Genomic DNA, 21029 nt, shown 5'->3' with positions numbered 1-21029 from the left:
GTGAATCATGAAAAAGTCGCGTGTCTTGAAGTGCGTGCGTGAGGCGCGATAAGAGCTGCGAGCCGAAATTATTCAAGGAATTATGGCCCATCTTTTGTTTACATTGGGCCTGAATGGGGATGCAGCTGGGGTAGGCTAGTCCTAATGAGGCAGTGAAGGCGGTACGTGCTCCCGTGGAGGGGCATCAATTAACGGGCTCGTGACGCGTTAATGGGCTGGCCGTTTGTTAAGAGAAACATGTACAATTGTTGTTTGAAAAGACCAAAACAATAGTAATGGTAAAGACAAAAATACCGAATCTTACACTGGGCCTCAATCTTCAATGAGGTAGTACCAGTTGGTAGTGTTACATTCTGCAATAGAGTACGACGTCGATATTAGTTGATGCTATTTACGGATGCTTCAATCGAACTAGTTCGTAGATCCCGCCAACTGCTCCGAATCTACAAGGAAGTGGCTTGCACCGGTTAATGAGACATTGATTGATGTATAATTTGGCGATGCAGCGCAGTGAAACATTGACTCTTGATGACTTGCATCCAGCTCAAATAAAGCCCGCAATCAACGTGGAATCAAGTGTTCACTGTAATAATTAGATGGATTTCTCTTCTACTATAACTGCTACATCTGGGTGCCTGTCTCTCCATCATCCAGTACACGCAAACTCAATTGGGCAAGGTAAGCCTTCCGCTGACTCATCACCTCAGCCTTGCAGAAATGCACCAGTGGGGTCTCGCCCTGGCTGCCCCTCTGAAACCCTCCGACAGAGCCTACAGAACTCCCTGAAGCCTCGTCACTGTCCAACGTCATCCCAGTCCTCGTCACTCCACGCAGGCAGCACCTTCAGCCTCGCCATATCTCCCCTCATCGCATCGAAAACCCTCAACTCCCACCACCGATAGCCCCCCCAAAAGAGTGGACGAACAATAAGAAGAAAGAGAAGGACAAACCAAAGAAATCAATCACCATGAACCGCCTCTTCGGCTCCAAGCCCACGGGCCCCAAGCCGACCCTCACCGGCGCAATCACAAACATCGACACCCGCATCGCCTCCATCGACACCAAGCTCAAGGCCCTCAACGGTGAGCTCTCCGCCTACCAAGAGAAACTCTCCAAGATGCGCGACGGCCCCGGCAAACAAGCCATCAAGCAAAAGGCCCTCAAAGTCCTACAACGCCGCAAGGCCTACGAGGCGGAAAAGGACAAGCTCGAGAGCCAGGTCTGGAACATGGAGCAGGCGCAGAGCATGCAGGATAACCTCAAGAACGTCATGACCCAGGTCGACGCCATGAAGACTACGAACAAGGAGCTGCGCAAGCAGTATGGAAAGATTGACATTGACAAGATTGAGCGTTTGCAGGATGAGATGGCGGACTTGCTTGATGTTGGGAACGAGATTCAGGAGAGTTTGGCTCGTGGGTATGATATTCCTGATGAGGTGGATGAGTCGGAGCTGGATGCTGAGCTTGAGGCGCTGGGTATGGAGGCTGAGCTGGAGCAGGAGTATGGCGCTGGGGCCGTGCCGGGATATCTGCAGGACGAGGTCGTCCCCGAGTTTGTTGACGAGCCGCCGCAGACGGAAGAAAAGGTCAAGCAAGCTGCGGGTTAGCATCGTCTTTTGTCAATTTAGCTTCTCTTTCATTCAGCATCTTGATATCAGTCCATTGTATCGTTCCGTGGCGTGGCGTGGCTCTCGTTTTCCTTGTCTCCTCACAAACAAGACTAGCATCATCAAGCGGAAGTTCCTTCATCCCAACCTCATGACAGTATCACACTATTTCCCTTGTTACACATTCAAGAATATGTAAATAAACAACACAGGATAAGCAAAGATGTATATCTCTCAAGTTTCATCATGCTATTCGTATTTCTCCCCCAACAGAACAATAAAGTATCTAATGCCATCTACTACCTAATTACCATCCTACCCAAGCCCTGTCCGTAATGTGTCCGCACATTCGAGTAATTACAACATGATACAAACGCCGGGCGAACTGTTGAAACGCCGGGAATGCAAGTTACAGTAATGTAGTCCCAACGCTCTTTTTTTTTTTCTTTTCTTGTTTTTCTCTTTCTTTTTGTATGAAGCACAAAAAAAAACGCAATGATGGATATGATATGCCAAATCTTTGTTCCCCCCCCCCTAAACTCCTCCCGACGATACGTTGCGTTTTGGGCATGGAACGTTGCGTGAAAAACTTGTGTTTGTTTCAGTGGCAATCTGCCTGAGCCCAGTGACGACGCCCTTTAATCAATCGCTGCGAAGAAGCGAGCCACCTCCTCTAGTTCCGGATCGCCGTTGCAAAAGTCCCAGCCTACAATGACTGGTGCCTGGGAACAGCAGATGATCTTGCGGGCGTCAAATTGGAGCTTGAAAACGCGTGCCGGGGGGTTTTCAGCTGCCACGATGCGCGGGTGTTGCTCTGGAGCTGGTGCGGCGTCTGCCATCTCGACCGTGCCCGGCTGAGCACTGGTATGTTCGGGTTGAACGATGGGAGGAAGTTGAGGAGGAGGCCCCTGGCCAGGAGGGATGGAAAGTTGAGAAGGCTGGGGTACAGGTGCGTGGAGAGGGGTGGATGGATGTGCCTGTGATGCTGGTGCTGGTAATGGGGAGTATGCCGACTGTCGATGATCATTGCTGCTGCTGCCGCCGTTGATGTCCACGGCTGTAGCAGAAGAGGGCCCTGCTATTGCGCCGCCAGGATATCCGGGGACCAGACCTGCGACTCTCCCCTCCATGTTAAGAGGAGCTAGGATGTGGGCGTTACCGCGAGCAATGAGGCGCTGTCTGGCCGACTGGTTGTTTTGTATCGCAATCAAACCATCCGCCACCACCTGCCTAAGGTGCGATCTGACAAACGGCGAGGGCTCCCGTTCAATCGCGGCTTGCAAGTAGCCGTGGTAGATGAGCACGGATGGATGGTTCGCTAGTGCCTGTCTTAGAGCCGCAACTCCAATGGGGACGACCTGGTCGATCATGGCCTTGTAGATGCGCGCCGCTTGGCTGTGCTCGCCGCTTGGGTCGCGGATGGGCGACGACTGCATGCCTTGCGACACTCCGGGATGCACCGGCGACACGGCAATTGCTGCCGACGCAAGCTGAGTGCCCTGGCGATGGGCGTTGGTCAGGGCGACTTGCCTGTGTGCGGCCTCGGCGGCCTCTTCCTGGCGCAGATGGTGCGCAGGCTTCCACACACCCTCCTTATCGCGCCGCCAAATGATGATACTCTGGTCATATGAACCGGAAACAATGCGTCCATATTTACGTCCACCGCCTCCGCCCGGCGGGACTTTGGCACCAGTTGCCTGGAGATCGGCCGGTCGAGAGCTTCCTGCGTTTATCCTCCTAGAGCGACGAATCCTACGGTCACCCTCGTGATCAATCTCTCCTGCCTCTACGGCCTTGAAGTACTCGGCGTCCACTCTCTTGGCCTCTGCCGCATCCTCCTCCCGGCTGTACGGCAAGTCGCCGAAGCCCGCCTGCACTGTTCGGACGAGATGAGCGTGTCCTCGAAGGGAGGCCACCTTGAGGCCGGTCGGCGCGTCGAAAATGCAAACTTCGTAGTCGCTACTACCACTCACAATTCGGCGCTCATCAAACTCGACGCAGGCAATGCCCTTTTCGTGTGCTGGGATGGTTTGTGTGCAGACCTGTTCCGGCCAGTTCCATACTTTGATGTGACGGTCGCCAGAGACAGAAACAATAGTGCTGCCTCGAACCTGGATGGCGTTGACGGCAGCGCCATGTCCCTCCAGTCTGCCGATGACAGTATAGGGGGGCTTGACAGGCAGCTCCTGGGAAAGATCTGGTTCGTAGCCGTAGGGTTTGACGCTCATGCCGACGGGGTTGACAGCTGCATCTACTTCTCCATAGCCCAAGTCGCCATATCGCAACGGTCGGCGGTTGAAAATCTTGATTGTTTTGTCCTTGGAAGACGTGACTAGGACGCGCTTGTCAAACCTGACGTTGAGGACAGACTCGCGATGGGCGTTTGTGATTCTCTGCACCAGCTCTCCAGTGGAAAACTTCCAGATGAAGACGTTCGAATCGCTGCTGCCAGAGACTAGGATGTCCTCGGCCGGGTCCGCGTCAAATTGAAGACACAGGACGGAGCCGGTGTGGCCGGTCAGAGGCGGGCGGACCAACCGGCGTGTATGCATATTCCAGACCCTCATCGTGCGGTCCCGGCTACCGCTGACAAGGTAGTTTGCGTCGAACTGCAAGGTGTAGACACACTCTTGGTGGCCTTCCTCCGGGTAGCTGGGATGTGGTAGCACAAAGGTTTTGTACTTGCCTAGCTCCCAGTTCGATTCAAGGCGCCGCCTCATGTTATACAGGTACTTCCAGTTGATGCGATATCGCGAGCTGTTGATATCCCAAGTCCAGAGAGTTGACTTGATCATGGACGCCGTGGCGTCGCCCGCCTCGATTGACGGCAGCGCCATCTCGGGGGTGCCGCCGGGTTCTTTGCGCTTAGCTCTGCTTTCCGACGATGACGACCCAAGGCCCCGATCCACAGCCTTGCCCTTGGCAGATGAGAAGCTATCCAGGTGCATATCACCCAAGGAGGGCAGCGTCTGCCTCGACTGTAGCCCACCGGCAGACCCAAATAAGCTGGCGCCAGCACTGTGGTCGACGATGCTGGGCAGCCTGTCCGGGTCTGTCATCTCCGAGTCCTCGTCGTCATCGTCATTGTTGAGTATGGCACGAATCTTATTTGGGTGGTGATCCGACGTTTGCATCCTATGCAGATGCCCTATCGAGTTGCTGACGCCCGTGTTGACCCTGACCTCCCACGCATCGATCTCGGTTTGCACAGCCTTCCAGCCCTCAAGGTAGTACAGTCGCTCCCACAGCTTCCGATCCACGGCCAGGTCATACCACGCCCGACAAGTCTGCAGCACACTAACAAGGGATACGGGGTCGAGATAACTAAGGATCTTGAGGCAGATTTCGGCGGGAAGGTGGCGGATGAAGTCGATGTAAAGTCTCGGGCTCAGGCGCTCGACGATCTCGACGATGGCAGACGTTGGAAGCTGGTCGAGCAGCGTCATAGCCAGCTCTGCAGCGACGGAGTCAGGTCAGGGATAAAGCTCATCGCGACCAGCACCGGGAGATGAAGGTAAACTCACTGGACTTGACGGATACGGGGAGGAGCGCGGCGTTTGCAGCCAGCCATTGCGGCAGCTCGAGGGGGGACTTGAGCGTCGCCAGAGTAGAGAGTTGGTCAGCCAGGCCGGTTGGCCCCAGAGGATCCTCGGAATAGCCTTCGTCAGGCTGGTGGGCGGGAGAAAAGGGCCCCATGGCGCTGTCTCGTCTCGACATGGTTGGGGGGGCTCAGGCTCAGCCTCGCCCAGATGTGAAGCTATCACGCTCGTTGTTTGTCGCTCGACACGGCCGGGGGATTGCGAAGCGCTGGGACGCAGGAGGCGGCGCAAACTCCCATATCGAGCTCCAGCTGGCGAGGATTCGGGTGCCAATACCAATGACAGGGCGGGTTGGGCAGGCTAGGCTCGAATGCAGTGGCAACGAGGACGAAAAAGAAAAGGCAACCAGACAGACGGGAGAGTCAGACGAATGGTCGCGCTGCTGCAGCCCGGGTTGCAGCCTGGACGGAACGACTTCCAAGTCCAATGGCAGTTGAGGCTAGAACCTGAAGGCTTCCGGCGGGGATGGGCCAGTGCTGGGTTCTGCCTCCAGGCGTTGCCAGGCGCTGCCAGGCTCAGCCCGCCGAATCCCAGCGCTGTGGAAGTGCCGTAGTGCCGTTTTGGGGGGCGGGGGGTGGCTTCCGGTTTATTCAGCAGCGCTACAGCGGGCTGAGGTACGGCCTGGGTACTGGCTGGGTACGGGGACCTAGCTGGGAGTCCGCGGTGGATGGCCTGTACTGGCAAGGTAGTGCGAGCAGGTAGAGTGCCGGACCCGTGACGGCGGCGACCGGGGCTGGCCCGTCCGTTAGTGCTTCAAAACGGCTGCTGCGGGCACTAGGAGGCAGCTGGAGCCCCTGATGTCGGAACTGCTGGAACTGAGGCTTCAATCGAATCGAATCAGCGTCGAGTTGTTGGAATGGATGGAGGCTTTTCTGGAGGTTGATTAAGCTTATTTGGGATTGTAATTTCGACGAGGCGGGCGTTTGTGCTGAGTCGCGTGTAAGATGGCCTCGTTTGATTTGGTTTGGCCGTTATACGAAGTACATCCAAGACGGCCTGCGGCGTCTCAAACGACAAACAGAAGTCCATTACATGTAGGTACACGCTTGCTTACCGAGCAAACGGTCACGACGCAGTTTGCATCCGTGAGAAAGACGTACAGAGTTGCGCATTGTATTTCCTGCTCACCCTAGAGACTTGATCGCCCTCAGTTGCCTGTACAGGCTCTGACTTGGTGCGAGCATTCAATCTCTCTTCGTGTTGCTACTCGCACGATGCTTGTATATATCCCAATATCTCGACTTCTGTCTGTATAGGTATTTACCCAAATTGACAACTTTTACCCTTCCAACGGATCAGCTTCCGCCTTCTCCACAGCTCAAACAAATCAACCAAGGCTATATATTGGATCGACTCCATAGCCAATTTCTGCACGCCTAATCCTCGCCCGGCATTCGTCAGCAAAGGCAGTGCAGCAAACCGGCACTGGCATGCAGCTCTAGTGTTTGTTTGTCCATTCGGAAGAGATAAGGCTGATTGCTCGCAGTGGCCGTTTGGGTACATGTACCTGACTTTGGACATGCATTTTAACTCTTTAGGCATATCGGCAACCTTTTACAGACAACAAAGCAAACTGTAAGGCTATCTGCACCTCATACATGTGACCCGTCTAAGAGGCGCCGTTTTGCAGACTGCCCGCCAAGATATGAAGCGATTGATTACGAGTACTCTGCTGTAAACAAACGCTCAGTACAGCTGCAGGCCCATCCAATTGGCTTCCATGTTCACCAAACTAAACAACTCAGATAAGATACCGTCTCACTAAGACAACCACTACGGGCGCGCGTTTCTTTGTTGTTGGGCCGCATGAAGGGTCTCGGTCCTGGAGCTAGTGAGATGCAGCTCAGCCCTACAACATGACCGTCTCAACTCGTCGTTGCACCTGTTCTCCACCCCTGATTTCAGCTCTTCGCCGGGGTGTTTTTTTTTTTCTTCTGCTTTTCAATTCGCTGCCATGGAACAGCTCCATTTCTGCAAAGAAAAAGCCCATTGACGTCAGCCGTCGCCATCTTTCAGCTTGGCAGAAATGAGGTGGCTGGCTGGCGATGTGACGGTGAACAAGATACGATCTTTCACCGCCGTTATACAAATGCCAACAAGCTGAGAAGACGTAATACTATATGTTGCGAATCCACAAAAAAGGCACTCATGTGACCAGATTGAAATCCATTGGGATTCATTCATACGATAGCAATTCAGGTACAATACGGAGTAGCGATGCAAGCTGTGTTAGCGACGTTCAGCTGAAAGGAGGCTGATGATCCCAGCTCTGGGTAGGCATTACAGTTGGGACTTGGCATCTGAAGTGGCTTTTGACAGGAGTGCCTGTACGGAGTAGCGCTCTATCGTAAGTAGGTACATGTATGCAGTTCCTAATCGGCCGTTGTGCCCTCGCTTACGTCAGGGTAGCCCAGCGGGAGTTGCTCCCCAATGGTGGATTAGTTTGTTTAGACGTGAGCGTGAAATGTGAAATGTGACGAGCTCTGAACATGGGGTTGCCAGGTCTATTTCTCCGAGTAGAGAGACCTGGAGCCTTGAGCATGCGTTGAGCTACTGTACCTACAGCCTGCCTGCAGACGCTATTGTTAGATTGGCGTCTCCTTTTTTTTTTCTCTTCCCTTGCTGAGAGCTGTACGGCTGAGAATAAGACGGACGGATGCATCAACATGTATTCAAGAGGCATAACTGGTGTGACCTCAGACCAAGGCAGCCTACATTCGAAGGGGTAGGGCATAGTATACGAGGCGTACCGTAGATTAGGTGATGTGATTACATGGGCATGTCTGGTCAATAGCAATCTATGGAACGTCTAAGAGCTGGAGCTGGAGCTGGAGCTGGCACTGCTAGTGTATGTGCCTACCCGCATCATGAGATATCGGATCCCGTAAACAACTGGTAAGCAAGCAAAGAGCAGCGGTGAAAACGCCTAGCCAAGAAGGGAGCTACCACTATGGCAAGGCCTAGTCAATTTGATCACAGCAATGTTTTGTCGTGAGCCAATGCACGGGAGATTGCTACAAGAAGTGTGACGATGCAGATGGCCTCGTGGGCAGTGCTGAGACGCGGGCCGTTGACGCAATGCGACGTCGTGGGCGGTTTTGTTGGTTCAACAGCCGCCGGTGAGTGCGACTGAAACAGGTGGGAGGAAGCATGTGAGAAGGGGGAGACTGACCGTTTGTTTTGTTTGTTTAGATGTGGGTGTTTTGGTTGGTTGGTTGATTGGTTGGCGGGAAGAAGAGTCTGTCTCTTGTTTGGCTGACGCTGCGTGAGAGATCAGAGCCAGTTGTTAAGTCATGATTATCGACATTCGAAGCCTGTATTAGTGAGCAGCAGTTGGTTGATTCATATTGATACAAGCCACTTCTCTCTATTGTCATGGATCATTATCATTCTTATCGCCGTCCCGTGGCGCCAGACAACAGACATTCAACACAAGGCATGATTTCTCAATTTCCCTCTGGTCGTCCCATTTTAGCCTGGCCAGGCCTAGCGCCAGCTCTGGCCATTGTGAAACAAGACACCGGCGCACTTGTGCATGCCACCAGACTCAAGGGTGCTAGGCAAGTACTGGTACTTAAATCCGTGGGCGCTAGCTGCAGCCAGCTCGAGTCCTGGGTACAAACCGCTGCAGTCTCGCCGTTGCCGCTGCCACGGTGGCAAAAACGGCGCGCTGGCACAAGACATTGGCTGCTCCAACCACTCGCAGCAAGGGAAACGAAGGGCTATCATCACTAACAAGGGAAAATACAAATCTTCAGCTGGAAGAGAACACATTGAAGGCAAAGAAAAAAAAAGAAAAAAAAAAAAGGGTCCCGAAGCGCCCCCCCTCCTCTGCAGCCCCCCCAGTTGAACCCCCTGATTTCGAAGCCCAGCACCACACAAAGTCTCCGCGCTAAGCCGCCCTGAGCGCCTGTGGCCCCCCCAATCGTCCCAATTAGCAGCCCCCCGAGCCTGTAGATCAACTGATGCCTCCAAAGGGCCTGATACTGTACTCGTACTTGTACTAACGTGCCCTCAATTGCTCATTGGTACCTGAGCCCGAGTATCTGCACACCACTGCGCCCAGCAGCCGGTACCGTCCCCGGCAGTACCCCATAACAGTCGAGTCGAGCCTGTCCCATCTCCAACTCTTTGTCAGGACAGCCTCTCAACTCTTCCTCTTCTTCCCTTGCCCCTTTACCTCCTGATCCTGCTGCCTCTGCAGCCTCGGCGTGCAACTCGTTAACACCATCCCCGCACACCGACTGCATAATATCCGACCGGCAGATCGCAACAGTAAAACTGCGCTGACGAGCATCGCCCTCCAGAGCCAGGGGGGCCCTTTCGATACCCGTCCGAATCCTGACACTGTTTCCCCCCACCAGCAGTGCAGAGCCGTCTCGAGACGTTGCGCCGTTTTGCCATCGCCTTAAACCCGACGAAACGCTCCGTTTAGAGTAGAGAGAAGAGAACAAGAGAAAAGAAAGAAAAAACATCGTACAAGACAGAGGGAGAGATAGACGACACTGTTAGACGCCCGCAGCCAAGCCGGCCGTATAGAGAGAGATAGAGACTTAGAGACCGGGAGCGATCACGATACACGTACACGTACACGTTTCCCGATTCACCGACGACACAACACTCCGTCACATCGTATCCTCTCTTGCCGACTCAACTGCCCTCTCGACAGCCTCGTCGAGACTCGAAACTCAGCCTCCCCGTAGCAGGTCAGCCCGACTGCGGCTCGTGAGGCTCTTACCAGCGCTTGAGCTGCAACGTCCAGTAACTCCCCTGGCGCCGGCCAGACGCAGAAACGACAGGTCGCCGACGGCAGCAATCCATTGAGACAGGCCCTTCGCGTTAAATGACGTGAATCCGTGCTCATTAAGGATCCGCAGCCCACGGACAGTCTTCCGCAAGAAACTCGTTCGCCAAAACCCCCGCCTTCGGCCTGGACCCCCCCCTGTTTCCTCCTCTTCTCTGCTTCAACCCCGTCCCCGACTTTTCTCACGCTCGCCCGAAGCCGCTCTTCGTCCCTGACCTGACCTGACCTGACCTGACCTCGACCCTCAACGACCTGCAAGCCCTAGATATCGGGCCCCCGACGGATGGAGTAGAGAGGTCATGGCTCATGCACCCCTGCTCAGAACCAACACGGCCCCGGTCTTCCAGTCTCATCCAAACGGAGCGGGCGCTTTACCACAACAAAGTATGAGCAGCAGTGCGCCGCGCACTAGCCAGCTGTCTGGATCAACCTATGCTGGATCTTCAACGTCGCTCAGCACACTCAATAGCGACATGACGGTGGTTGCCAATGGCCCAGTTGTGGCCACCAGCAACATCATCAACCAGAAAGCCGACGCCTCGCGATCCCTCTACCAGATATGCATCTCCCTCAAGCAGCGCCTGGCCCAGGTGCCGGGCTTCGAGCCCTTCCTCGAGCATCTCGACCCGACAGATCCAGTTGATCCCCTCTGGAATCTCTTCCGCTCTGGCTATCCGCTCCTCGTCATTTACAACACGCTACAGCCGGCAGAGCCGCTGGCCATTGACGATGCCAATGCCAATGCGTCCGACTCCAAAAAGTCCAAAATCGCAATCTTCAAGTTTGTCCAGGCCTGTCTGAAGGACCTCCAGGTGGCGTCTTCCGACTGCTTTGTCATTACTGATTTGATGGGCAACGACACGAGCGGTTTTGTCAAGGTATGCTTTTAAATCTCAGTAGGACAACCTCTGTGTCTCTCCGACGCATAGTATTTCGTTCTACACCAAATTTTCATTATGTCCTTATCCTTCTTTTCAGCCTTCTAACACCCAACAGGTTACACAAGTCGTTAACTACGTTCTTGACCTTGCGGAACAGCGCGGTTACCTCCTTCAGCTGCAGCCATATCCCGATGGCGAGCCTACTGAGGCCGGCGCCGGCTCCAAAATGACCTATCGAGATCACGTTGTCAAGGAACTCGTCGATACCGAACGAAAATACGTCCAGGACTTGGAGAATTTGCACGATTTGAAGAAGGCCTTGGAGCAAAAGGGAGTGATTCCCGGCGACGTTGTCCACCAGATTTTCCTCAACATCAACTCCATCCTCGATTTTCAACGCCGCTTCCTGATTCGAGTCGAGACCACAAACTCCATGCCTGCGGTCTCTCAGCGATGGGGCCAGCCTTTTGTTACACACGAAGAATTTTTCAGCATCTATCAGCCGTTCATCGCCAACCAGCGCAAAGCGGCGCAGATTGCGAACCAAGTTTTCGACCAGATCCAGCAGTCCGACCACCCCGTCGCCGCCGACTTCAACACTTTGGATGGTTTCCTCCTGAAGCCCATGCAGCGTCTAGTCAAGTATCCACTGCTGCTCAAGGTACGTGCTGCTTAAACTCTACCTCTGAAAGTATTTACGCATGTTCCTCTATTAACTCGCCATTAGGATCTGGCCAAAAAGACGGAAGAGCAGGAGACAAAGGAAGATCTCCTTGCCGGATGCGAGGCTGCCGAACGCGTTCTCCAGAAAGCCAACGAGGCCGTTAACCGCGACCTTCTCGACGATGCGCTGGAGGAACTCATAACCAGGGTTGACGATTGGAAATCACACAAAATTGAGTCGTTTGGGAAGCTGTTATTACATGGTGTCTATGGTGTCATCACCGGCAAGAGTGAGCAAGAGAAGGACGTACGTACACAGTCATCTCCCATGCATCTCCCGACAAACAAAAAGCTAACCGTGTCCCCAGTATGAAATTTATCTGTTCGAATGCATTCTTTTATGCTGCAAGGAAATATCACCAAACAAGAGCAAGGACAAGAAGGACAAGGCCCGACAGCAAGGCCCAAAGACGAAGAACAAGAATGCCAAGCTGCAACTCAAGGGCAGAATCTTCATGACCAATGTTACGGATGTCGTATCATTGTCAAAACCTGGTTCGTTTACTCATCTTTTTGGGCAAGGGGGGATTTCTTCCTCTCCTTTTTTTTTAGCATCTAGCTAACATTTCTTTCTCCAGGTTCTCATAGTGTTCAGATCTGGTGGAAGGGAGATCCCGGTGTCGAAAACTTCACCATCAAGTTCCTCACGGAGGAGATGATGAAGAAATGGGCCAACGGCTTGGAGACGCAACGTAAGGAGAATGCGCCACGGGCCGCCACAAGTCCAGACGACAACCCTACCGATTTCGCTTGGACACGAGACCAGGCCGGCGGGCTCGAAAACCCCTACCTGCAACAGGAAGACGATGACGACGAAGACTTGGGACCCGCGACCGCTCCTGCTCAGTTCCCGATGCCAGCATCCTCCTTCGGAGGCTCGATCCCTCGAACTGCTTCAAGCTCCAACCTGAGAGACATGAGGCAGCGCTCGGTAACGGCAGAGACGTCTCAGTCTCTGGCTAGCATCGCAAGAGCCCCCCCTCCACGATTCCCATTGCCGATGCCACCACCGCCACCTGCTCCCCTTAGCCTCCAGACTGCAAGCAGCATGACCGTCCCATCGCCGGGAGTTCGTGGAGGGGACAGCTACTTTTCTCCCATTGGTGATTCGCCTGCATCTTCTCGAACCAGCACGACAAGCGGCATATTCCCCCCAACCAGCTACCCATTCCCCAAGACGGGAACTCCCCAACCCGGATGGGATGAAAACAACCGCTACACAGCACCGGCGATGCCACGTGCCCCGTCCCGGGACGGCACCCCCCCTACTGGAAGAAACCCTCGCGGCCCTTCTCTTCCTCCCATGGCGCTCCAGAATGCCAATAGCGCCAACAACGCCAACGGGCAGCAGAGGAGCCGCTCATACAGCACGCCCGATGTGAATGCACAAGGACAGCGGCGCCAGCCCAGCCAGGGCAGTATCCCTGCTGTCCCCGGTATTCCCATGCATCTTCACCCAGCGCACGACAGTTCTATCCCGAGGTCGCAAACCGGCTCTCCTCGAAACGATGCACCCGCACCGCTGCGGACGAGCACGCAGAGCCCAGGCAGCCAAGGCCCGCGGATGCACAAGCACTCCCACTCGGGCAGCGTGGGCGGAACCATGGCTCAGTTTCCTACTCAGCCGATATATCCTCGACAGGCTACTCCTGGACCTCCAAATGGCACCAACGGCCTTCGTGTTGACCCTGCAGTGGCCAACTCAAGGACCGTATCGCCCTCTCTCGGCACTGCAACCATGTCTCAGGGTATGCTTGCTCATCATGGCATGATACCTCAGGGCATGATGCCTTCCGGCATGTCTGGGGGTATTCCAAACATGCCGGGTATGCCGGCCAATGGACTTGCAAGCCCCGACGTGGCTCTGCCTACGCAGCTCAAGGTCCGCGTCACTTGCGACACTGGAAACTATGTTACCCTCGTCGTTGCCTTTAATATTACTTACCAGTCCCTGGTTGATCGGATTGATGCCAAGCTAGCGCGGTTCACGACCAGCAGTATCGCACAAGGTGCGCTAAAGCTACGTTATCAAGACGAAGACGAGGACTTTGTCACAATCGAAAGCGACGACGACATCCAGATCGCCTTTATGGAATTCCGCGACGGCATGAAGAATGCCTACTCCGCCGGTGTAGGAGAGATAGAGCTCTTCTGCGTTGGTGACATGGCGACTTAAAACTGCCTCCGCACCAGCATTTTCTTATTGGAAACCAGAGCACGCCTCTATAGATGGAGGCGTGATTTATCGGGAAAGCATATTTATCCTACGGACTACCACAGACGATTCGCATGTTTTGGTGTATTAGAGCCATTGCATAACAGCAAATCCTTTTCTTTCTCTTTTTCTCATATTTTAGAGTGGCACCAACTGCCATCATATTGACGACGGTCCAAGGCCCAAACAAAAGATACCTCTCGAAATCATCATAGACACGACACCACGACATGTGCGATCATGACCAGTTTATTTTATGCTATTTATTATCATCAGACTCCAACTCAGGTCATTCTTTCGCACCTACTCTCACACGTTGCCGATGGCCCGTTGCCATTTTTGCCTACATTTTTTTTTGGCTCGAACTTTGAAAAAGAAGAAGAAGAAAATACAAAGACGCACAAGATTTGCTTATGCGATGGACATTCATACCAAGCGCCCGCATCATAAGATGATGCAACAATACAATCTAGCGAGAACAAGCTATAGTCGAGGGCGACTCAACGATACACTCTTTCCCACCTATTTTTCTTTTTCTTTTATTCGCACCCCCCTTTTTCTTTATCTTCCTCCTTACTACAACAACTATTATTATTATTGGGAATACACTATTTTTGAGTTGAGCTGAGAAGCAGATTTTATCCAAGCTCTTTTCTCTTTACCATCATTTCATGGGATTAAATGGCGCTAGTGACAAAGACGGGAGGTTTATAGGAGAAATGAGAAGGCTATTCACTTTTTTATTCTTTTTTCCATCTATTTGTTTGGGCGGATGATTTGTTTGTTAGTGTTTTTGTGTTTCCCCCTATGCATACTGATTTTTTGGCTTTGTTATTTTTCTTCTTCTATCAGTTCTAGTCTTTCTGCTTTCTTCTCCTCCTCTGCTTTCTCTTTCCATGTTGAGATGATGGGTTCTTCGTTGTTGGATGTTTTTTGTGTTTTCTAGTATTGGATAGACAGAGGGGATGATGGTGCAAACAGAGATGGTGATGGAAGTATTTCTTGTGCGTGCATTGTGAATGGTGAATGATGGAATAGATTCCTTCGTATGTGCCTTGAAATGTGGCGGGGTGTCATTCGTGTGTTGGATAAGAGAAGATGGTAGGAATTGTAGATTTTTACATAGAGGATACGTATATTGTTCAATCTTTATACAAGATGGAGTGTTTTCCATCAGAATCTTTATTTGCGTCTGCTACTCGTACATGAACGCTCTATCCGCCCTCTCCTTTTTGCCTTTTATAGCCACCCTATTTATGTCCAGATCTGAGTGTGTTGTACATTTTTACTTTTTTGATATCGTCCATCCCAACGCCGATGAAAACAACCTCGCCTTATTCCCTGCTTTCTTATTGCCCCTCCATCCCCCCTCTTTGCTTGTGGTTCGTCAAAAGTTCGTCATGTGTTGTGCTGTGCACATCTTCATTCTCCTAGAAGATTGCTTGCTCTTCTGCTTTGAAAAGGCGTCCCTCCTTCTTTTATAAATCGTTTGACCACTGAGTATTTGAGCGTGGGAATCCCGAGTTCGAGAACGTTATATCGACTGTCGAATCATGCGATGCGCAAAACTCTGCTCCGTGTTGAAGAGACATGGCCAATGCCTCCAATCCTCTCCAATCCTGCCTTTCCAGCTTTCCTTTTATTTCTGCTTCCGCGGGCTCGTGACGTACTTTTGCATCCGGGACAGGTGGTAGTTGATCGTGTTCGCGGGGGCCGGCGGCGGAGGGGGTCCGTCCATGCATTTGCGGAGCTGGTTCTCGATTGCGGCGCATCCGGCGGCGTTGTAGCCCGCAGAGGCCCAACATGCTGCGAATTGAGTCAGCAGATTGCACCATTATTGAGAGCTTTACCCTCTTTGTGGGAGAGAGAAGGAAGGGCATTACCTAGGACGCTGGACATGATGGCGATGCAAGGGTTTTCGGGCTGGCGCTTGGGATTGTGGACGCGCAGCGTCTTGAGGGGGGGGAGGCGGATGGCCTTGGCGCTCCCTGACATGATGGGCGAGTTTTGGGATGAATTTGGAGAGCGAGCGAGGCTGGAGAGGGAGAGGTGAGGGTGATGAAGCTGGTGGTTTTGGAGATGTAGATGGTCTGAGAGGCTATCAAATGTTTGGAGGGGGTCACGTGACGGCGCACGTGATCAGTATATGGCCATTTGCCTGTAGAGCAGATAGATTTGGAAACAGATGATGGTGATGGTAAATGCTTCTTTAATTATATTTTTTCTTCTCTTTTATTCGAAGTGATATGTGCTTATTGAATGCTGCTGCGAAATTTGGTAACTCAGTAACAATCATGTTGCCAATCTTGTTCTTACTGCGGCAGCTCTAACGGTGCGTTTCCACTATGACTTCACTCTATTGAGACAAATTACCAATGCGAGGTAGCACTTTATTACTTTCTTTGAAAGAACTCGAAGATAGATAGAACAATTTTAAATACGTAGCTGCTAATCTCATTCTAGAGATGGCATATGCAGCTTTTTGACCTTCATCACTCCTCTATACAGCGCTGACGGATACTTACATCGTAACAACTTCAGCTTGGATCAAGGTGAGCTACGAATATTATCATAGTCACAAAGTTATATACAAAACAAAGCTATCAGCAATACGTAGAAGAAGAAAGAAGCCAATATCTTCAATAGGACCTCCCTGAGTATACAATATTTCTCACCAGGTACATGGAATTTCTTATAGACAAATGCCTGATGTATGAAGCCCAATAGTTAAGGAGGAATTTAGGAAGTATTACCCAGAAGTATAAAATACTTGCATCCCAGGTGCATAAGAGAGTAATCGTCCTCAGTAACCCAAGACGCTCCTCTCTTGATCCTTCATACTCTATATATTCACCTGCAGGACCATTTCTCCAGACGCAAGTCGTACCCTAGAATACTAAGGCTGCCCTGACTCTGCTGATACTATATACAGATTTTGAGTGCCACAAACTCTTTCTTAAGTGCTCCAAGGTCTATAAAATGGTGCAGGAGCTCCTACACCCCACTGAGATGTGTTTCCGCCATTTAATCGATGAGGCAAAACTAGACTTGAAGGAGAAAGGGGAGTAAATGATAACATGTAGTATTGACAGTCTCCAAGAATCATTCAGTCGCGTGCATCAGTTCCCAATGGTTCCTCAATGGATGGACAAGCTGAGAATCAACATGCCTGTGTCCCAGCATCCGCGATCGGGCTTGGCACTGTAACCAATTCGACTACGTTCAATCCATTTCTCTCTCAATTTTTTTTCGGCACAGACTGGGGGCACACAAGTCGAGATACTTGAAACATACCGCAAACTAATGCCCCAGATGACAGCAGGCCAGGTGCACAAGCGCAAGCCTGTGAACTAGGATTAGGTCCATTTACTATGCAGATTACAGCTGATATCATGCTCTATGGCAGAATTCTAATTGGTTCATGTCAGCTAATTTGACTCAAGATGTGGCATTGAGAAGTTGAACCCTTGCGGAGTTCAAGACTCAAGTCTACAGTATGTGAAACTGGATATGAGCGCGTTGACCATTCGGTGGTTTTGAAGTTTTGGGATTATGATACTCGAGTTATAATGTATTTTTGTAAGTTACGCTTTGAGTATACGGATTACAAGCCGATTCATTATTCTCGAGCCATTCATCATATGTGTCATCACCATGAAACAGTTGTGTATTGGAAGCCCTGCTGTCAACAGCGGCTATGAAGCCTTTATGCATCCATATAATCTGGACAGAGAAACTTCAAGATCCACATAAGAAATCACCGTGGCTACTTTAAATATGCCTTTTCAACGCCAATAACAACAATGCGCACACAAAGTCCCATGAAGCACCAACGAGAGAGAGAGATCTCTTCTACATGTACTTTCCCATCATCCCACCACGTCAAACTTTTCGTCATCGCCCTCGGCCATGTCCACGTCGGCTGCTGGCCTGGAGGTGAAAGCTGCCCAACCGGTTCGCACAGGCACATTAGGTGTCTCGATCTTGGCTGGCTTTGGGGATTGTTTCGCGGCTGGCTTTGGGGTTGGTTTTGCAGCTGGCTTTGGTGCAGGTTTCGCTGCCGCCTTTGCTGCCGGTTTTGCTGCTGGCTTTGTGGCCCTTGAGGCCCGAGGTGCTGGCTTCGCTGGCTTCGCTGGCTTCACTGGGGCAGCAGGCTTCGGCGGCTCTTCTTTGACCTCTTCTTCTTCCTCTTCCTGCTGCTCGCCCTCTGCTTCTTCTCCGCCTTCTTCCTCTTCTCCGTCGTCTTCCTCATCGTCTTCATCATCATCGTCGTCGTCATCGTCGTCATCGTCAGAGGAGCCAGATCCCTCACTCTCACCCTCACTACCAGGATCATAGTCTTCTTCGTCCTCATCCTCATCATCTTGTAGCTGCTGCTCAGCCTCAAGTTGTGCACGTTCCAACTCCGTCATGCCATCTCCTCCCTCGGCGGCCTCAGCATCGCCGTTTTCTGCTTCCCCTTCCTTCTTCTTGGGGCCCTTGTTTTCAGCTAGCTGCAACTTCGCCTTCCTCTGCTCAGCCATGCTCCTGTCCTGGAGGTTGTTCATCTTGATGTAATCGTCAATGCCGCCATAGTTTTGCTGGTCCAGCATCCCAAACTCCAGTTCTTCCGTATTGCCATCCTCCTCGGTGAAGATTTCAACCACTATGTTGAACGTGATTTGAAGAATATTGGTGTAGCTGATTGCGGCAATGCGATTGGTAGGGATGAAGATGAGCGGCTTCTTGAATCCCCATAAGATGCCGTTTTCAAGAAAGAAGAGGTAGCCGTCCTTGGAGCCCCTGAAGCCACTGACATGGACTGCGGTTTCGTTGGGTCGATGAGGTTGGCGAACCATGCTGCGGAACTTGTTTGGATCAGCAGAGACAATCTTGACAGCACTGCCGGCTGCCTGTAATCGCTTGGTCAGGGCCCAGTGGAACAAGGACTTGTAAGTATCTGATACTGCAGCCGCGGCCCCGGCTTCGGATCCCCCAATAGTTCCCTGCTTCGGAGCAGTGGCGGGAACGGTGAAGACGAATGGCTCAGCAGACGGGGGAGTGCCTGTCTTGGGGGGTAAACAAGTTCCCTTGGGGAAGAGAATGTAGTTGTATTGAACCTGGGCCTTGTCGGGCACGGGAAGATAGAAGGCATATTCTGCAAACTGTGTTAGTATAAAGGATGATTCATTACTGCTTTGGAGGATCTGAAATAAGAAAATGAAGAAGACGCACCAATATCTCTCCACGCATAGCTGACGCCTGGAAGAGGAGCTGTTGCCCCAGGGGCTCTGGCATATAAGTGATTTGAGGTGAAGCAAATCTCCAGCTTTTTCCTCTGTGGAACCGACACAGAAATCTCCTTGATTTCTAAGAGAACCGCCTCATCTGCTGCATTTGACAGCGCTACCTGGCTGCTTGGGCTGCCATTTGCCTGTTCAGCGCCAACCTTCCTCCTCTTCTGCGCCGGCTCGCCATTTTCTTGCAATCGTTCGTAAACGTGATCGGCGATGTCATTGAATAGGGCAATCCGCCCAGGGGAGTCTAGGGCATCGATTAGCAGCTTGATCCAAACTGAGTTTTTGGTTCTGGGCTTGCAATGTATATACCTGCAGCCTGGTTGATTCTGGCGATGATGTCTGGCCGAGACTGGAAGATGGCGTCGAGTCTCTTGGAATTGAGTGACTGTGCCATTTTGATTCAGCGAGAGGATTTATGGCCAGGAGAAAATTCGCTGCAATGGGGGCGAATCGATGGCAAAATCAAGTCGCGTTTGAGGCTTCAGCTTCAAGATTATTGCCGTCCACTGACGCGACTTTGCAGCTGCAGCGACGTCAGGTGATTAGTCATCCGGTTACCAGTATCCCCCGCCACAGCTATTGGGGGGAACGTTTGAGTCTCAGGCAACAACTTAGACAAGCAGTGCGTCTATCAAACTGTCACTATCAAAGCATCAAATCTCGAATACCTGCGTTACTACTCCATGAACTGCGTGGACTGATGTACTCGTGATACATATACCGCCATACTGAGGACACCCGCAGCAATGGCAGCGCCTTTCCCCAACCTGTACACACACCGAAAGGTTGCCGAATCGGCCGCCAAAGCCTGTGATATCTGCTACAAGCCCAGCTCATCGGTGCTCATCACGCCGGATAAAAAGGTACCTCCTCAGTCTAGATCCCCAGGCTGGCACATGGCTTAACGCGGCTGGCCTAGGACTTCTTCTACATCTGCCCTCTCCACCTAAAGGATCGGTACTTTTGCACTCCCAAGATTGATGAAGAGGCCATCAAGGCCAAGCGTGAGAAGGACTTGGCCGAGGAGAAGGACAAGTTGATGAAGGAGTACCAAGAGAAGCAACGCAAGAAGAAGGAGAAGGAGAAGGAAAAAGAGAAAGAGAAGGAAAAGGACAAAGACAAGGATGATAGCAAGGACAAAGACAAAGAAAAGGACAAGGACAAGGACATAGAGAAAAAGGAGACCAAGGATGAAACCGAAGCAGTAAGTTGTGTCTGGATGAGAGCTTTAAATGGCTCTTTAACAGACAAACAAGTGTTGACAAGATATCAGGACAAGAGTGGTACAGAGACTCCTAAAGAGGACGACGAGCCTCGTGTCTTTGAACTCAAGATGTGAGTGCTTGTACGGAAGCTCACTTTGCTTGCCATCATAACTCATACCTTAAACAGTTCCTTCTATCAACAGCGTCTACAGCGTAAACGCCAAGCCGAAGCCGCCAAAAGGGACCGCGAGAGAGCTTCTCAGCCCAATTATTTCCCATCTGTGCCAACTGAGCCACCGAGGAAGTAACTCACAGCTCATCACGCGGGTCGAGCGGGATCATCTCTCATCGTCATCTTCTTCCCTGCCGCCCCCATGGCCCAACCTGTCATGGCAAATTATCTTCAAAACTCCGTGATAACATCTTGCCGAGTGCCATTCGCCTTTCCCACACTGAGCGGACACAGCAAAGGGAGTTGCGACATTGACAAAGGCCACGCTCGGTATCTCCGACGCCTCAGTGCCCTAATTTGCTAACGATTGGCGCATTTGTCCGCAAATTCCTATTACTTGACATCTTCTCTTCGTCGCTCTGAGTAGATCATGTCATTTTCACTCCCAGTTGCAAATATTCATCCTCATCAAGTCAGATGTTCAGCATGGCTGAAACATAGCTCCATTGTCCGCTCTAACGGCAGTCCTGCGCCACGAAAAG

At 51.9% G+C, this 21029-nt stretch overlaps 6 protein-coding genes across 6 annotated transcripts; 3 read left to right on the top strand and 3 right to left on the bottom strand.

Moving 5' to 3' along the window:
- The first annotated feature begins 765 nt into the window (after nt 1–765).
- On the top strand, nt 766–1872 carry V8C40DRAFT_237126 (Snf7 family). Its single transcript, XM_083214185.1, has one exon. The coding sequence runs from the start codon at nt 968–970 to the stop codon at nt 1607–1609; it is 642 nt and encodes a 213-aa protein (XP_083076101.1). The 5' UTR covers nt 766–967; the 3' UTR covers nt 1610–1872.
- V8C40DRAFT_237125 (F-box/WD repeat-containing protein) lies at nt 1828–5623 on the bottom strand. Its single transcript, XM_083214184.1, has 2 exons — nt 5134–5623; nt 1828–5063 (listed from the first exon to the last, which is right to left on the bottom strand). The coding sequence occupies exons 1-2, from the start codon at nt 5324–5326 to the stop codon at nt 2248–2250; spliced, it is 3009 nt and encodes a 1002-aa protein (XP_083076100.1). The 5' UTR covers nt 5327–5623; the 3' UTR covers nt 1828–2247.
- A 4775-nt stretch (nt 5624–10398) lies between these two features.
- On the top strand, nt 10399–13792 carry V8C40DRAFT_273231 (uncharacterized protein; the record flags this gene model as incomplete). Its single annotated transcript, XM_083220453.1, has 5 exons — nt 10399–10890; nt 11009–11554; nt 11621–11863; nt 11925–12111; nt 12195–13792. The coding sequence occupies 5 exons, from the start codon at nt 10399–10401 to the stop codon at nt 13790–13792; spliced, it is 3066 nt and encodes a 1021-aa protein (XP_083076099.1).
- Nucleotides 13793–15470: 1678 nt separating this feature from the next.
- Nucleotides 15471–15826, bottom strand: V8C40DRAFT_263037 (mitochondrial 37S ribosomal protein mS37; the record flags this gene model as incomplete). The annotated part of the gene is made up of 2 exons (XM_083219418.1): nt 15471–15637; nt 15715–15826. 2 exons carry the CDS (start codon nt 15824–15826, stop codon nt 15471–15473), a joined length of 279 nt encoding a protein of 92 aa, XP_083076098.1.
- A 1584-nt stretch (nt 15827–17410) lies between these two features.
- Nucleotides 17411–19582, bottom strand: V8C40DRAFT_237120 (uncharacterized protein). Its single transcript, XM_083214183.1, has 3 exons — nt 19420–19582; nt 19046–19354; nt 17411–18968 (listed from the first exon to the last, which is right to left on the bottom strand). The coding sequence occupies exons 1-3, from the start codon at nt 19502–19504 to the stop codon at nt 17701–17703; spliced, it is 1662 nt and encodes a 553-aa protein (XP_083076097.1). The 5' UTR covers nt 19505–19582; the 3' UTR covers nt 17411–17700.
- A 274-nt stretch (nt 19583–19856) lies between these two features.
- V8C40DRAFT_263035 (VPS4-associated protein 1) lies at nt 19857–20623 on the top strand (the record flags this gene model as incomplete). The annotated part of the gene is made up of 4 exons (XM_083219417.1): nt 19857–19973; nt 20030–20314; nt 20384–20445; nt 20503–20623. 4 exons carry the CDS (start codon nt 19857–19859, stop codon nt 20621–20623), a joined length of 585 nt encoding a protein of 194 aa, XP_083076096.1.
- Between the last annotated feature and the right edge of the window lie 406 nt (nt 20624–21029).

This window comes from Trichoderma camerunense, assembly GCF_050948025.1.
Source record: "Trichoderma camerunense strain CBS 138272 chromosome Unknown V8C40scaffold_4, whole genome shotgun sequence".
Lineage (NCBI taxonomy): Eukaryota > Fungi > Ascomycota > Sordariomycetes > Hypocreales > Hypocreaceae > Trichoderma > Trichoderma camerunense.
Note: the sequence above shows the minus strand (reverse complement) of the source record. Positions and strands in the feature narration are given on the sequence as shown.

Coding starts and splice junctions, on each gene's coding strand:
- V8C40DRAFT_237120 (XM_083214183.1), bottom strand. CDS start 19,504: ATGGCACAGTCACTCAATTCCAAGAGACTCGACGCCATCTTCCAGTCT. Junction 19,355..19,419: donor CAGAATCAACCAGGCTGCAG/GTATATACATTG, acceptor TCGATGCCCTAG/ACTCCCCTGGGCGGATTGCC. Junction 18,969..19,045: donor CTATGCGTGGAGAGATATTG/GTGCGTCTTCTT, acceptor CACAGTTTGCAG/AATATGCCTTCTATCTTCCC.
- V8C40DRAFT_237126 (XM_083214185.1), top strand. CDS start 968: ATGAACCGCCTCTTCGGCTCCAAGCCCACGGGCCCCAAGCCGACCCTC.
- V8C40DRAFT_237125 (XM_083214184.1), bottom strand. CDS start 5,326: ATGTCGAGACGAGACAGCGCCATGGGGCCCTTTTCTCCCGCCCACCAG. Junction 5,064..5,133: donor CCCCGTATCCGTCAAGTCCA/GTGAGTTTACCT, acceptor CCGTCGCTGCAG/AGCTGGCTATGACGCTGCTC.